Raw genomic sequence first — 15,749 nt, forward strand, 5'->3', positions numbered from 1 at the left:
CAACTGGCCAGGCTGATGGAGCCTGAGACAAAAGATTACCCATTCGAGAAGTCCTGGCCCTGGTGTCCCAACAACATGGAGCATCCCAGAGGGCACAGCCTTGGTGTGAGCTCTGAGGGAGCAAGTTCTCTGAAAGATCCAAGGTGTGTACTTTCTGGGTTACCTTAATTATGCTTCAAGGATCAGAAGGCTCAAACTCTTGTTTGAACCCAGACTCAATCCCAGCCTGTAAATGACTTTCCCTGACTGATCACTTTTGTCTCTTAATGAAAGATATAAATGAGGGTGATTTATTACTTCAAGGTCACAGTGATCGTGAAAGCATGACTGAATATATGTGATTGATACAGACTATAATGCTTCATTCATTCATAGTTCAGCAGACCGATTAAAGAGATACGTGTTTAAGTTTCAGTCCTGCCATGACTGTGACCTTGGGCAAGTCACTTCTCTCTTAGCTTCAGCTCCCTCATGTCCAAAATGAGTGGGTTGCACTAGATGAGATCTAGCATCCTCCAGTTCAATTAGTCTGTCATTCTCCTTCCTTTGAGCTTGACTCTGATGCAGCAGGGAATAAAGATGAATCATTTCTCACATAAATGTTCGATATACTGTGAAACATTGCTCATCTTCCTGTTCTCCATTTCAGTGACTGTCACAAAGATCAAGCTAGATTTACCGAAGCTTACCACTTAGACTCAACTCAGCTAATTATCAGCTGATTTGGCAGATCACTATAGGAAGCACTAAAATAACTCCTTATGCAACTTTTTGAAATCTAGCACATTTTAAATATTATATGTGATGTTATATCTTCATACGTTTCCTATTCCATTGATTTTCATATTTGAAATCAGATCACTGAAAAACCTATGTAAAACATATTCTAAGTGCTATTTTTTGGTGGGTACAGATTCACATTGTCACTTTGTTCGTATATCATATTTTATTATTAGAGTAATGGCTTGATCTGAAACATGAAAGATAAACTTTTTTGAGTACTAATACCACATCATTCCATTCCACTGCATTTATATCAGGGAAAGGGCATTTGGGAGAGTCAACATAGAAATATTATAAAGGGGCCAGATGCGGTGGTTCATGCCTGTAATCTCAGCACTTTGGGAGGCTGAGGAGGGTGGATCATGAGGTCAAGAAATCAAGATCATCCTGGCTAACATGGTGAAACCCTGTCTCTACTAAAAATCCAAAAATTATCTGGGTGTGGTGGCACGCGCCTGTAGTCCCAGTTACTTGGGAGGCTGAAGCAGGAGAATCGCTGGAACCCGGGAGGTGGAGGTTGCAGTGAACCGAGATCATGCCATTACACTCCAACCTGGCAACAGAACAAGACTCCATTTAAAAACAAAACAACAACAACAACAACAACAACAACAAAACAACAACAACAACAACAAAACAGAAAAAGAAATATGGTAAAGGATTTCTTTACATCATCAGTGTGGACTGTTCCAGTCACCAAATTGTACCAGGTCAGGAAGGAACCCCCTCCTTCTAATTGTATGTTCCTCTAATACCCTCTGCAGACTGAGACCCTCTTCTCAGTTTAGGCCTCGCACAATTTGAGTTGGTGATGGAGCCAGGAATAGAATTTCAGTGCAGTCTCCTAGCCTCTTGTTCAACCTATGTCATCACACTTGAGAAACAATGAGCAGCTGCTTCTGTTTAATCCCACAGGTGGTCCTGGCTCTGCCATATGACACCCCGGTGCCTGGATACATGAATAACACTGTCAACACCATGCGCCTCTGGTCTGCTCGGGCACCCAATGACTTTAACCTCAGAGACTGTGAGTACAGCACAGGCCTTGGATTCTTTATCCATGTGCTTAATCTTTTTGATTGGTTGGTAGTTAGAACCAAATTGAGCTCGAAACAAACAAAAAAGCCTTGAGTTTCTGATCTGAACGTCAGTGACTAAGCAGGCATTGTATGGAGGAAGTAGGGAGGGCATTTTTGAAACAATTTTCAGTTTGACCCTCTCAGACTCTCATGTGAAGTCCAGCATGAAGATATGTTGAAATCCTTTGGAATTTTTAGGAATTTTAGGAATCCCACATGACACACAGCAAACAGCCAGTGAGATCAAGAGGTTTCCAAAAACAATGGCTGGTTTCACTATTTATTGTTTCTCTGACTTTTCCCTAGTTAATGTTGGAGACTACATTCAGGCTGTGCTGGACCGAAACCTGGCTGAGAACATCTCCCGGGTCCTCTATCCCAATGACAATGTGAGTGATCAGGATTGCTTTCTCAGTGGCTACAGCAGCAGCTTATTCCACAAGAGCCTGTTCGGTAACCCATAAAACCATTTAATATAATGTTTTTTCGTGTGCAGAACAAGCTCCACATTTCTTCCTGAATTGTCTAGATTTCCCCTCCTAACCAAGTAAGGAAAACAAATCCGTATAATTCATGAAATCAGAATTGGTATTTTGCCCTTGATTTGTGACCCCATCACTAATTGGGAGTTTCTGGAGATTTATTTTAAAACAAAACCTGGATATAAGAGATGAAGTAAATCACTGGTGAAGCACTGCTTCTTTTCCAGATAGAAATTTCATCTGCAAAGTCAGAATCACTGCAGATTTCCTGCCTCGCCCCTTCCCTCACTGACTAGGCACTTTCTGGTTCTCTACCCTAATGCTAGGTGGAGTCAGAGACCTTGGGACAGACCCGTAAACAAAATTCTGTTTCTTCTGCCACTTACTTATGTCTTTAAACTTTTTCTTATCATTGATTATTCTAATTTTATTGTAAATATAGCTTAGTTAAAAACACACACACACACTTTGGACTGGGTGCGATGGCTCACGCCTGTAATCCCAGCACTTTGGGAGGCTGAGGTGGGCAGATCATTGCAGGTCAGGAGTTCGAGACCAGCCTGGCCAACATGGCAAAACCCTGTCTCTACTAAAAATACAAAAAATTAGCCAGGTGTGGTGGTGGGCACCTGTAATCCCAGAAACTCCAGAGGCTGAGGCAGAACAATTGCTTGAGCCTGGGAGACAAGTTGCAGTGAGCCAAGATTGTACCATTGCACTCCAGCCTGGATGACAGAACAGGACTCAATCTCACAACAAAACAAAACAATAACAAAAACAAAACACACTTGGAACGGATCTCACATAACTGCTATTGATTCTTGGTTGTTTTAAATATATGTAACTCTAAACTTCTCTGTATGTAAAATCATTTTCTTGAAGCTGTAATGATTTTCTTTAAGTCATCTCAGAAGCAATAAAATTAGCCCTCTGCTTTATAAAGATGGCAGAAAACAAGGATCTTAGGGGCACTAGGACATAAATAGTCCTTAATACCAGATGTCCACTTGGTGTTAAAATCATAATCTCTCGGAAGGCAGTTTTGCTGCAGCATTTTTAGGAACCTAATGATCTACGTTATTATTCTTTTGAGGAAAGCATTGTGACTTCAGTACATTTTGGAGAAATCTCTAACCCAAAAGCAAAAAGTTATTCTACGTCAGGGTCAAAGTAAGAATTCTCCCAAGCCTGGGACCATACTACGAACCCAAACGCAGCCTCCAGGGTCTTGAAATTCATCCTCCTGTCTTCCGTAAGGACCAAAGCTAATTTTACTAGGAAATAATCATCTGCAATAACTGACAATACATACTAAATTAGCATGGGTAAAAAGTTGGCTAGGTTTGTTGGCTGAAAGGTAGCTCTCAGGATCATGTTTTTGCTTGTTTGTTTGTAAGAGTGAGCTGATAAACCCTTTTTGTACTGCAATTACACTAACAAATTCATTCTTCTCCTCAACTTAGCCATAGCCCTAGTTCAAACATTAGTCTCTCTTCCAAAAAGCCTGCATCTTTCTTCACTCTGCAGCTTTGAGATGTTTGTTCCCTGCTTAAAACTCTTGAAAGACTTTGGATTGCCTAGAAGCGAAGGACAGAATCTTAGTTATGTTACCTAAGTTCTTCATTGGTGTGGTCACCAGTCCCCTGATGCATCTTCCATGATTTTGCCCCAACAATAGCCCTCAGCTGTGCAGGACTATTGATCCTGTTCCTTCCCACCTCCCTGCCTTGTACAGCATCTTTTGCTTGCAAGGAATATCCTAGCCCTTTGTGTCAATTCTGACACAATACTACCCATCTTTCAAGGCTTAGATGAAGAATTACCTGATCATCCAGGTTCTCAAAATACTGTATATTTAGCTTTACTTAATTATTTTTTTTTAAATCATCACATTGTATTTATAGCCTTCTTTACACTCCTCCTCTCCCTACTAATTTGAACTTCTTGAGGTCAAGGATTGTGTTTAATTAATCATTTTATTTCTTAAAACTTTCCTGGCTCAATACATGTTACAGTTTATTAGAGATGAATTCAATAGTGCTATTTATTATTTCTGAGAATAATGACTTCATTATAATTTTTATAATGATATATGTCATTAGAAAAAATATTTAAGTAACATAAAATGTACCAAGAATAAAATAAAATCTCATTCCTGATTCCACCATCTATGAATTCCCATTGGTACAGGTTTAGTATACTTTCCAAAATGCTTGGGACCAGTAGTGTTTCAGAATTCAGATGTTTTCAGATTTTGGAATATTTGCATATATGTAATGAGGAATCTTGACGACAGGACCCAAGTTTAAAGACAAAATCCATTTATGTTACATATACACATTATATACACAGCCTGAAGCAATTTTATACAATATTTTTAGTAGGTCTCTGCATGAATCAAAGTTTTGACTGTATGTTGATTACGACCTGTCACGTGAGGTCGGGGTAAAATTTTCCACTTGGCGGTGTCACATGAGTACTCAAAAAGTTTCAGATTTTGGATTTCCAAATTAAAGATGCTCAACCTGTACTATGACTCCAGATGGTTTTCTATTAATGACTTTTAATTTTTAATCCAGACTTTCAATTATCAAAGTTCTACAAACACATAATTGATTTTCTGTGTACTTACCTCCATATTTCTTTTTGTTTTTGTTTTGTTTTTTGAGACGGATTCTTGCTCTTTCGCCCAGGCTGGAATGCGATGATGGAATCTCTGCTCACTACAACATTCGCCTCCTAGGTTCAAGTGATTCTCCTGGGAGAATCACTTGGTGGCGCGTGCCACCACACCTGGCTAATTTTTTGTATTTTTAGTAGAGTCAGGGTTTCACCATGCTGGTCAGACTGGTCTCAAACTCCTGACCTGGCCAGCCACCTCAGCCTCCCAAAGTGCTGGGATTATAGGCATGAGCCACCGCACCTAGCCTTACCTCCATATTTCTGAATAACATGCAGTTACTGCTATTTCTTTTTTTTTTTTTTTTCATTTTTACAACCGTTTGTTGACTCCCCACCATTGAAGTTGAGAATCTAGCTCACATCTTCACACATACTTCCCATCCCCAATTCTCTCAACATACTTACATCATAATTTCCACCAGCTCCTTAATCAGCATTTACATTATTGTGACTATATAAATGCTACAGACAGCTGATCTGTGCATATGTGTGTCCTCATATAATGATTACTTTTCTTTTTCTTAAAATGTTCAACTTATCCTAGAATTAATCATTGTTAATTGCTTTGCTTGCTTGGTTTTTTGAGTAATTTCCCCTAATTTAGCCCATACTCTACCCAGTAATATACATTTCATCTCAATATGTTCACATTAGGTATTCCATTAACTTAGTCTTTTTTTCTGATAATTACTTTTTAGTTCATTTAAATATCCACTCTCAGTAATTAAATCCCAGAGGAAAATGCTAATTATAGGAGTGTATTTAACGGAAAAAGACTCATATTTCCATTTAAGTTTAGGGAATTATTCTTAACAGAAGGTACACAAACTCATGTTGCAATAAAGCCTCCATCAAGCATCTCATACTTAAGCAAAGACCCCCAAATTGTAATTTGTAGCTTATTGCAGCTTTCATTCAAAATATGTTTTATGGCCTGGTGAGATGGCTCACGCCTGTAATCCCAGCACTTTGGGAAGCCAAGATGGGCAGATCACTTGAGCTCAGGAGTTCAGAGACCAGCCTGGGCAATGTGTCGAAACCCTGTCTCTACAAAAAATGCAAAACTTAGCCAGGCATGGTGATGCATGCCTGTAGTCCCAGCTACTCAGGAAGCTGAGATAAGAGGATTGCTGGAGACTGAGAGGCAGAGGTTGCAGTGAGCCAAGATCACATCACTGAACTCCAGCTTGGGTGACAGAGCCAGACCCTGTCTCAAAAATGTAAATGTAAATAAATAAATAATATGTTATATAGATATATAATTTTAAATATATTTTATATATATACATATATATATTTGTTTTATATTATCTGTGATCCAGGAAATAACCAATGTATTCCTATGAGGCTATGAAATAGGAAACCCTGACATAGGTCAGTGACATAGGATCACTGGCATAGGTCAGTGATAATACTTTTAATAATTAGGTAGTTTAGAGCCCCAGATATTCTATATGCAGACCCCTATGCTCATGTTTGTTATTTTTAATAATATTCCAGTCCAAGGCTCACATTTCGAGGTCAGGGTTCTCATCATTTAAAAAATTTTAATGTTAATAATTTTAGGAGTACAGATAGATTTTGGTTACATGGCTAAGTTTTTTCATGGTGATTTCTCAGATTTTATGCACCTGTCAGCTAAGCAGTGTACACCCAGTAAGTCATCTTGTATCCCTCAAGTCCTCAAAGTCCATTATATCATTCTTATGCCCTTGCATCCTTATAGCTTAGCTCCCACTTACAAGTGAGAACATATGATATTCGGTTTTCTATTCCTGAGTTACTTCACTTAGAATAATAGCTTCTAGCTCCATCCAAGTTGCTGCAAAAGATGTTATTTTGTTCCTTTCTATGGCTGAGTAGTATTCCATGGTGTATATATCGCACATATTTTTTATTCACTTGTTGGTTGATGGGCACCTAGATTGGTTCCATATCTTTGCAATTGCAAATTGTGCTGCTATACACATGTGTGTGTGTGCATGTATCTTTTTCATATAATAACTTCTTTTCCTTTGGCTAGATACCCAGTAGTGAGATTGCTGGATCAAATGGTAGATCTACTTTTAGTTCTTTAAGGAATCACCATACTGTTCTCCACAGTGGCTTTACTAATTTACATTCCCACCAGACGTGTAAAAGTATTCCCTTTTCACCACATCCATGCCAACACCTGTTGTTTTTTGACTTTTTAATTATGGCCAATGGCCATTCTTGCAGGAGTGAAGTCGTATCTCATTGTGAATTTAATTTACATTTCCCTGATAATTAGTAATATTGAGCATTTTTTCATGTTTGTTGGCTGTTTGTATATCTTCTTTTGAGAAGAATTGTCTATTCATGTCCTTTGCCACTTTTTGATGGGATTATTTGGGTTTTTTTTTCTTGCTGATTTGATGAGTTCCTTATAGATTCTGGATATTAGTCAAGGCTCACATTTTTAATAGGAGTTACAGTTTTTAATTCTACAACCAGGTAAAGATAGGGCAGCTCCATGATCTATAAAATCGAAGTGTGATGGCTCAGGGTTAGAACCATTCCTTGGTGACATTTACACGGTCAAGCTGACCAACAGCAAATTTATATGGGAGGAAGTTGGAAGCTGGCCGCCATCATGGCCTCTAAGGCCTCCACTCTACACAACATGGCCTGGCTGCAGTCCTGTCTCACAGTCATGTAGGGCATTCTCAGCCAGTCGTGGTTTTCCACATAGTCCATGGCTGCCATTGCTTCCCAACATGTTGCCTGCCAGGCATGTGACTGCAGGGAGGAGGGCAGTCATGGACATGGTGCTGGTTGTGCTCAACTGCAGGAACTGGGGATAAGGTCTGAGGCCAAGCATCCTTGGGCTGTCAATTAACCTTTCTCTCATCGTCTTCCCTATTTTCGAAAGCACTTGGTACTACCAATTCCTGAGCCTTGAGGGGTTCCAGTGTACACACTGAGTTGCTTTTTGGCTCTTCTCCACTACCAGGTCAGGATTTGGCTGTCTTGGGTCTTCTGACACTTACCGCTCATGCATCTGGTTTTCAGCCTCTGAAAGGTTGTTGCTGTTGTCTTTCTTCCAACCTCTTTATCCTTTATCTGTATGCTTTTGGAGAATCCTTTTGCTGCCGTTTTAATGGAATCTCAGAAAAGAGCAAAGGTTCACAGTTTGGCATTCCAACCGCCATCCCTCAGCAGATGTCCAATAGGCCTTAGCCTTAAAGTTCCCCGGGTAGGAGACAACAGTCACATTTTGGCCACATCTACAGTATGAAACACTTTCATCCTGTCTCTCTGGCTTGAAGTTTTTTGAAGGGAAGGAGCTCAGATTGAAGCAGGAATACTTCGTGGTGGCTGCAACCTTGCAAGATATCATCCGCCGATTCAAAGCCTCCAAGTTTGGCTCCACTAGTGGAGCAGGAGCTGTGTTTGATGCCTTCCCGGATCAGGCAAGTATTCAGTCTGTGGATGTAGCTGGGGTCCACTGAGGGCTGACTGGGATTTCCTGCCAGATTAATTCTTCTCCCTCAATGCTATAAAAGTAGAGCAGGAATAGTGTGCATCAAGCATTTCATAGAAGGTGGGCATATCATCAGGTGCTTTTTCCAGATGTGTTAGGACAAAGAAGCCAGACCCTGAGCCATCCGTCACCTTCACGCTGATGTCTTTCCCCACCCAGGTGGCCATCCAGCTGAATGACACTCACCCTGCACTCGCCATCCCTGAGCTGATGAGGATTTTTGTGGATATTGAAAAATTGCCCTGGTCCAAGGTCTGGATAGTTTGGCTTCTTTTTCCTTTAATTAATCAGAATGCCTGCAGTTGAAAGACTTTACCAAAAACTCCCTTTTTAGTTTTTCAAAGTAAGTTATTGTTGCCAACTTCCAACAGTTATTCCCTAATGCTGACCTTTCTCCATCCTTAGAGTTTTACAGGGAAGTAAGACTATAAATAAATGAATACATTCCTAATGGGACACAAATCAGTAGCTGTATTAAAGCTTATATGGTGTTTACCATTTTTGTGTTGAAAAAGATTCAAAATTAAATTCTCTAACCTCAGAAGACAGCTAATTGAGTGTCCCCATAGCTGTAGAAGTTAGCATTTTACATACTTTGTACTTGCTGACAGCACTACTTAGGTTTTTATTTCTCAGTCTTTGTATATTTGATAAATCAGAGGCATGTAAGGATAGTAGATAGATTGATCAGAATGCTGTCTTAATTTCACCAGACAGCTTTACAAATGGCTTCCCCTCACACCCAGAACATGTTTTCATTCTCTGGACTATTCAAGAACTTAGTGGAATCGAGTGTGTCTGACTATGCACACTCAGAATTGTCCTGTTGCAGGAAGGGCAGGGTTGAAGAAGGGTGTGGTCTGTGCGGTGGGGTGCCCCCTTGCAGGGGAAGCCGCTGACACCTCCCCTTCCCCCAGGCGTGGGAGCTCACCCAGAAGACCTTCGCTTACACCAACCACACAGTGCTCCCGGAAGCCCTGGAGCGCTGGCCCGTGGACCTGGTGGAGAAGCTGCTCCCTCGACATTTGGAAATCATTTATGAGATAAATCAGAAGCACTTAGATGTAAGTCATTTTGAGAGATTTTTTTTCCCTTCATGAGGGCAAAGTCTTAAGGTGTTACATATGGCTACAGTGTTCCCTCTTACCGAACATCTTTCGATCATTGATACATCAAAAGTACTCAAGTCCGAGTGGGGTTCCAGCAAAGGCAGCTTTTTGAAAGTGCTGAAATGGAGGGATGGCACCTCCCTAGAGCTAACTTCACCCCTGTCCATGGAAGTGAAGTTTATTATATTGAGTACTCCAAAGATTTTGCTTAAGACGCGAACAGCGTTATCCCAATGTTGCTTTAAACCTGAGTGACCAGCAAGGTCTTTCTCTTCCTTTGGCTAGAGAATTGTGGCCTTATTTCCTAAAGATGTTGACCGTCTGAGAAGGATGTCTCTGATAGAAGAGGAAGGAAGCAAAAGGATCAACATGGCCCATCTCTGCATTGTGGGCTCCCATGCTGTGAATGGCGTGGCTAAAATCCACTCAAACATCGTGAAGACTGAAGTGTGAGCCTCCATGACTCTGGCAGTGGGTCTGACACTGATCCATTAATGGAATGGTGCTACTAAATGCAGGGCACTTAAGATTGCACTTAGGGATGAGGAAAGGCCTTGTTAAAATGTTTAAAAAGTATTTTCTTCTATATAAAAAATTCTTCTCTTAAAAAAAAAAGGAAAGAAAAAAATGCTTTCCTCTCTGAACCATCCTAATTCTAGACATAGGAGCCAAAACAAACAAACAAATACCAGAAAACTATTCTACTGAAAGTGTGGTATGTGTATCTGTGAAGAGGTCAGATGGAGGTAATTAGATTTGGAATTTTTCTGCTAATTCTTTTGAGTGGCAAATGAATTTCTATTTAAATGACAGCCATAGCTGCTGTCAGCCTGTCCCTCTACCTTTATGTAACCTTTCTAAGCCTGCACTTGGCTTCTTGCATATAACTCTGAACTTTATCCAGTATGTAGGACCCTGCTGTTTCAGCCAGATTCAGTGATGTGTCTCCTCCATCTCCAGATTCAAGGACTTCAGTGAGCTAGAACCTGACAAGTTTCAGAATAAAACCAATGGGATCACTCCAAGGCGCTGGCTTTTACTTTGCAACCCAGGACTTGCAGAGCTCATAGCAGAGGTAACTGGGAAGTGCTGAGAGGAAAGGAGGCCTGACTAAAATGCAAGAGGCATATGGATAGACTTATATCTGGCAAATCCCATCTGCAGCAGGCTGGCTTCCCCAGATGTGGCTTGTATAGTCACACAGGGCTCTTGCTGGGTTTAAATCTCTGCTGTAGTCATCTTAAAATTATTATTATTATTGTTATTACTGTTATTATTATTAAGACAGAGTTTTACTCTGTCACCCAGGCTGGAGTGCAGTGGTGCAATCTCTGCTCACTGCAACCTCCACCTCCTGGTTTCAAGCGATTTTCCTGCCTCAGCCTCCCAAGTAGCTGAGATTATAGGCGCACGTCACTATGCCCAGCTAAATTTTGTATTTTTAGTAGAGATGGGATTTCGCCATATTGGCCAGGCTGGTCTCGAACTTCCAACCCCAGATGATCCACCCCCTCCTGCCTTGGCTTCCCAAACTGCTGGGAATACAGGCATGAGCCATCACACCCAGCTGTCATCTTGAAATTCTTAATTTTAAAACAAAAGGTCCCGCAAATTATGTAGCTAGTTGCAGCTAACAGTATTCATAGGACACCCACATAGAAGACAGTTTTCTCTAGTAAAAGAGGATAACAAAGCTCATATAAATAACTAATAGAAGCTTGGTTCCTGAGACTCTTATAAGTAGATTTCCTGTTTTTAACACTTCAATACCAGTGAAGCTGGCTGAGTGCAATGGCTCATACATATAATCCCAGTGCTTTGGGAGGCCTAGGCAGGAGACTCACTTGAGGCCAGGAGTTGGAAAACAGCCTGGGCAACATAATGAACCCTCCACCCCTTGTCTCTGCAAAAATAAAATTTTAAAAAGTGGCCAGGTGTGGTGATTACAGGATTACATGCACCTGTAATCCTGGCTACTGGGAGGTCAAGGCTGCAGTGAGCTATGATCACGACACTGCATTCCAGCCTGAGTGACAGCGTGAGATCCTGTCTCTAAAAAAATTAAATAAAAATAAAAATAGGCCAGGGGGAGTGGCTCACATCTGTAATTCCAGCACTTTGGGAAGCTGAGAAAGGCAGATCATGAGGTCAGGAGTTCAAGACCAGCCTGAATAATATGGTAAAATCTCATCCCTGCTAAAAATATAAAAATTAGCCTGGCATGGTGGCACTTGCCTGTAGTCCCAGCTACTCAGTGGGCTGAGGCAGGAGAATTGCTTGAAGCTGGGAGGCAGAGGTTGCAGTGAGCTGAGATCCTGCCACTGCACTCCAGCCTGGGCAACAGAGCGAGACTCTGTCTCAAAAATAAATTAATTCATTAGTTAAAATAATTTTAAAAATACCACTGAACCTACATTTAAGATACTAGCAAAAGTGATCTTCCCACGTAAAATTTATAGCCTCTTCTTTGAGTCAAACTATCCTGTGTTCTGTGTGATATGTAAACTGTACTGTGGTAGGTGATGGAGAGAAATACTGACAGAAACTGCCCATTTGGGCTTGATTACCATTCCTAAATTGAAGTCACCTTTTCCTTTCAATTGAAAGAAAATTGGGGAAGACTATGTGAAAGACCTGAGCCAGCTGACAAAGCTCCACAGCTTCCTGGGTGATGATGTCTTCCTCCGGGAACTCTCCAATGTGAAGCAGGTGAGCCTTCCAGGTGTGGGTCTTCTCCCGATCACTCACTTTGAGCGTTTATCCTGTAGTTTTTAAAAACAGTCCACCCAGCCGGGCACAGTGGCTCACGCCTATAATTCTAGTACTTTGGGAGGCTGAGGAGGGTGAATCACCTGAGGTCAGAAGTTCAAGACCACCCTGGCAAACATGGTGAAACTCCGTCTCTACTAAAATTACAAAAATTAGCCGGGCAGTAGTGACATATGCCTGTGATCCCCAACAGGAGAATCACTTGAATGTGGGAGGTGGAGGTTGCAGTGATCTAAGATCGTGCCACTGCACTCCAGCCTAGGTGAAAGAGTGAGACTCGGTCTCAAAAAAATAAAAATAAAAAAAAACGACCACCCGATGCTTCTGAGCCAAAAGAGCTCTGGCACCATGCACTGCCTCAACAGGAGAATAAGCTGAAGTTTTCTCAGTTCCTGGAGAAGGAGTACAAAATGAAGATCAACCCATCCTCCATGTTTGACGTCCACGTGAAGAGGATACACGAGTACAAGCGACAGCTCTTGAACTGTCTGCATGTGATCACAATGTACAACCGTGAGTCAGCCCTGTAGCCAACAAGCCCGCCTCCAGGTGGAAGCAGCAGCTTCAGCGTAGGTCTCACCGCCCTGACCTTCAGCTGTCTTTCATTCCATCCGCTTCTCCATCTTTTTCAGGCATTAAGAAAGACCCTAAGAAGTTATTCGTGCCAAGGACAGTTATCATTGGTGGTAAAGTAAGTTGATTCTATTCAATGGGGACCTGAGGGCTCTAATCTCTTGCCGTTCTTCTACTTCATCACGGCTGCCTTCTGTCAATGCGTTTGAACTTCTTCCCCAAGGCTGCCCCAGGATATCACATGGCCAAAATGATCATAAAGCTGATCACTTCAGTGGCAGATGTGGTGAACAATGACCCCATGGTTGGAAGCAAGTTAAAAGTCATCTTCTTGGAGAACTACAGAGTATCTCTTGCTGAAAAAGGTACTATCCTCATTGCAAAACATGCAGGGGCCAGGGCAAACTAGAGATTACGTGGCATGAAAGATGGTGCAGCCAAGCCAACCTCCAGGAGCTAGTAACTTAGGATAGAAGGTGTCATTCTTATGCAGAATAAGCGCCTAAGGTAAGAGTTTTTAAAGTGACCCAAGTCACAATGAAATTGATGTCCTGGAGTCAGTAACACAGAAATATATTTGCAAGCACATTTTCTTCCAAGCCAGTGAGAGCTAGGTGCTGGGGGAGGCAGCCTTGAGGTTTGGCATCATTTGGAACTAGCTCTGCAAAAGAGAGTAAAGGTCTTCAGTTCCCAGCCCCAGTTTTGCAAGACAACACCAATTCCCCAGTCCTCAGATATTCCTTTGGTCACCCTGTGAGAGGAAGGGCTGTCATTTGCTCATGTAGCAATAATAAATGAGGACAGATGTCAGGCTGCCAAAGCACGAGGCTTAGATGTGCCTCACATGGGCACTCCAGCATCAAGCATGATGCTCCCACATGGGGACAGCCAGATGGGCAAGAAGCCAGTGTCTCTTTCTCTTCCACTGGGTTCTTTGGTTATTTGGGTCACAAGCTCACCGAGCACCATCCACATGCAAATGCCCAACTGTGTATTCACCCACTTCCCAAACTGAAAAGATAGAAAGGGAGCTTTTTCTTTTTGTGGTGTTTTTAGGTCCTCTGATGTTACTGTTTAAGAACTCTCTGCATAAAGAGAAAAGAGCCAGGTTTCTAGGGATGCAAAAGAAGATATGTTTAAACCACAAATAAGCTCTCAGAGTAAAGCAGAGAAGTGGTCCTGATCTTTGTAGTCAAAGGAAGTGCTTCAGGCAACTCTAATTTGTGTGCAAATCAGCCTGAACAGTCAGAGGCTTGATGTCTAGACGAAGGCACACCTCCGTTGTGTGTGGCTTATTTCCCTGCAGTGAAAGTGGAAGGAAGGAGGTGAGAAGTAGAAGGAATGCAGACAATCCAATCTCCTCAAGTTGCCAAAGAGGAGTCCTGGAGAGACACTCTGAATGTTATGGATCAAGAAAGAGAAGTTCAGCATGGGCCACATAGGGAGACCCCATACCTACAAAAAATTTTCAAAATTAGCTGGCCATGGCTGGGCATGGTGGCTCATGTCTGTGACCCCAGCACTTTGGGAAGCTGACACGGGCAGAGATCGAGACCATCCTGGCTAACACAGTGAAACCCCGTCTCTACTAAAAATACAAAAAATTAGCTGGGTGTGGTGGCATGTGCCTGTAGTCCCAGGCTACTTGGGAGGCTGAGGCAGGAGAATCACTTGAACCGGGCAGGTGGAGATTGCAGTTAAAAAAAAAAAAAAAAAAACGCTGGACATGGTGGTACTCACCTGTAGTTGCGGCTACTTGGGAGGCTGGGGCAGGAAGATTGCTTGAGCCTGGGAGGTCAAGGCTGCAGTGAGCTGTAATCATGCCACTGCACTCCAGCCTGGGTGACAGAGTGAAACCCGGTACCAAAAAGAAAAGAAAAGAAAGAAAAATTTCAGTATATTTTATAAAGAAGAAGAAATAAAAATAAAACCATAACAAACATTGGAGGGAATAAAAGAAAGAAGAGAAATGTAGTATCAGTGTTTGTAGCAGTCAGTAGATACTCTTCAAAGTTTAGAGCTCGAGAAAGAGAAATATAAACATATTAAATGGACAAAGTGGCTGCCTAAGTGAAGGGGAAAGAGTGTGATCTGCCTTCTAGACCGTTTGAATGTTTATCTTGATGTGCATGTGTTACTTTAATGATTAAAACAGCCCAACTAAATAAATGCTCTGATTCAATACAAACAGATCTACAGAGACAAAATTACTAATTTTAACTTGCCTGTCTTGCAGTCATTCCAGCCACAGATTTGTCAGAGCAGATTTCCACTGCAGGCACTGAAGCCTCAGGGACAGGCAATATGAAGTTCATGCTAAATGGGGCCCTAACCATTGGGACCATGGATGGGGCCAACGTGGAAATGGCAGAGGAAGCCGGGGAAGAGAACCTGTTCATCTTTGGCATGAGGGTAGATGATGTGGCTGCTTTGGACAAGAAAGGGTGAGAGAATAGCTTCTCTTTGCTAGGCAGGTCACCTGCTCCAGAAAGTATGTGACCTCAGAGGGCTTCCTGCCCACACAGATAACCCACTGAGGGTGGATTACATAAGAGGCGACAGCAGGAAATCTCCCATGATGAGGCAGGAGAGACTCCTGGCCACAGATTAATATTATTAAATCCAGCAAGTAAAAGTACATTTACACAGAGGAGTTGCTCTTTGTTATCACCCATTGCAGAGCTGACCTCAAAGAGCTATTCTTTCCTCTATATGTAGGATTCTTACTTTTATCAAAAGATGAACCAGTTTCTAGTTGGAAGGGTTG

General features: G+C 41.9%; 1 protein-coding gene across 2 annotated transcripts in view; it reads left to right on the forward strand.

The window, feature by feature from the left end:
• The window catches only part of PYGL (glycogen phosphorylase L), a 44,574-nt gene that overhangs the window by 23,759 nt on the left and 5,066 nt on the right, over positions 1 to 15,749 (forward strand). For both annotated transcript variants that reach the window (XM_003930532.3, XM_074393941.1), the window contains exons 6-17: positions 1,699 to 1,810; positions 2,169 to 2,251; positions 8,317 to 8,460; positions 8,691 to 8,783; positions 9,449 to 9,595; positions 9,926 to 10,089; positions 10,601 to 10,715; positions 12,248 to 12,349; positions 12,775 to 12,922; positions 13,042 to 13,100; positions 13,206 to 13,347; positions 15,219 to 15,426. In XM_003930532.3, the coding sequence (XP_003930581.1) occupies positions 1,699 to 1,810; positions 2,169 to 2,251; positions 8,317 to 8,460; positions 8,691 to 8,783; positions 9,449 to 9,595; positions 9,926 to 10,089; positions 10,601 to 10,715; positions 12,248 to 12,349; positions 12,775 to 12,922; positions 13,042 to 13,100; positions 13,206 to 13,347; positions 15,219 to 15,426 (1,517 nt within the window). The remainder of the gene's footprint in view (positions 1 to 1,698; positions 1,811 to 2,168; positions 2,252 to 8,316; positions 8,461 to 8,690; positions 8,784 to 9,448; positions 9,596 to 9,925; positions 10,090 to 10,600; positions 10,716 to 12,247; positions 12,350 to 12,774; positions 12,923 to 13,041; positions 13,101 to 13,205; positions 13,348 to 15,218; positions 15,427 to 15,749) is intronic.

Source organism: Saimiri boliviensis, chromosome 2 (genome assembly GCF_048565385.1).
Source record: "Saimiri boliviensis isolate mSaiBol1 chromosome 2, mSaiBol1.pri, whole genome shotgun sequence".
In the NCBI taxonomy this organism is placed as follows: Eukaryota; Metazoa; Chordata; class Mammalia; order Primates; family Cebidae; genus Saimiri; species Saimiri boliviensis.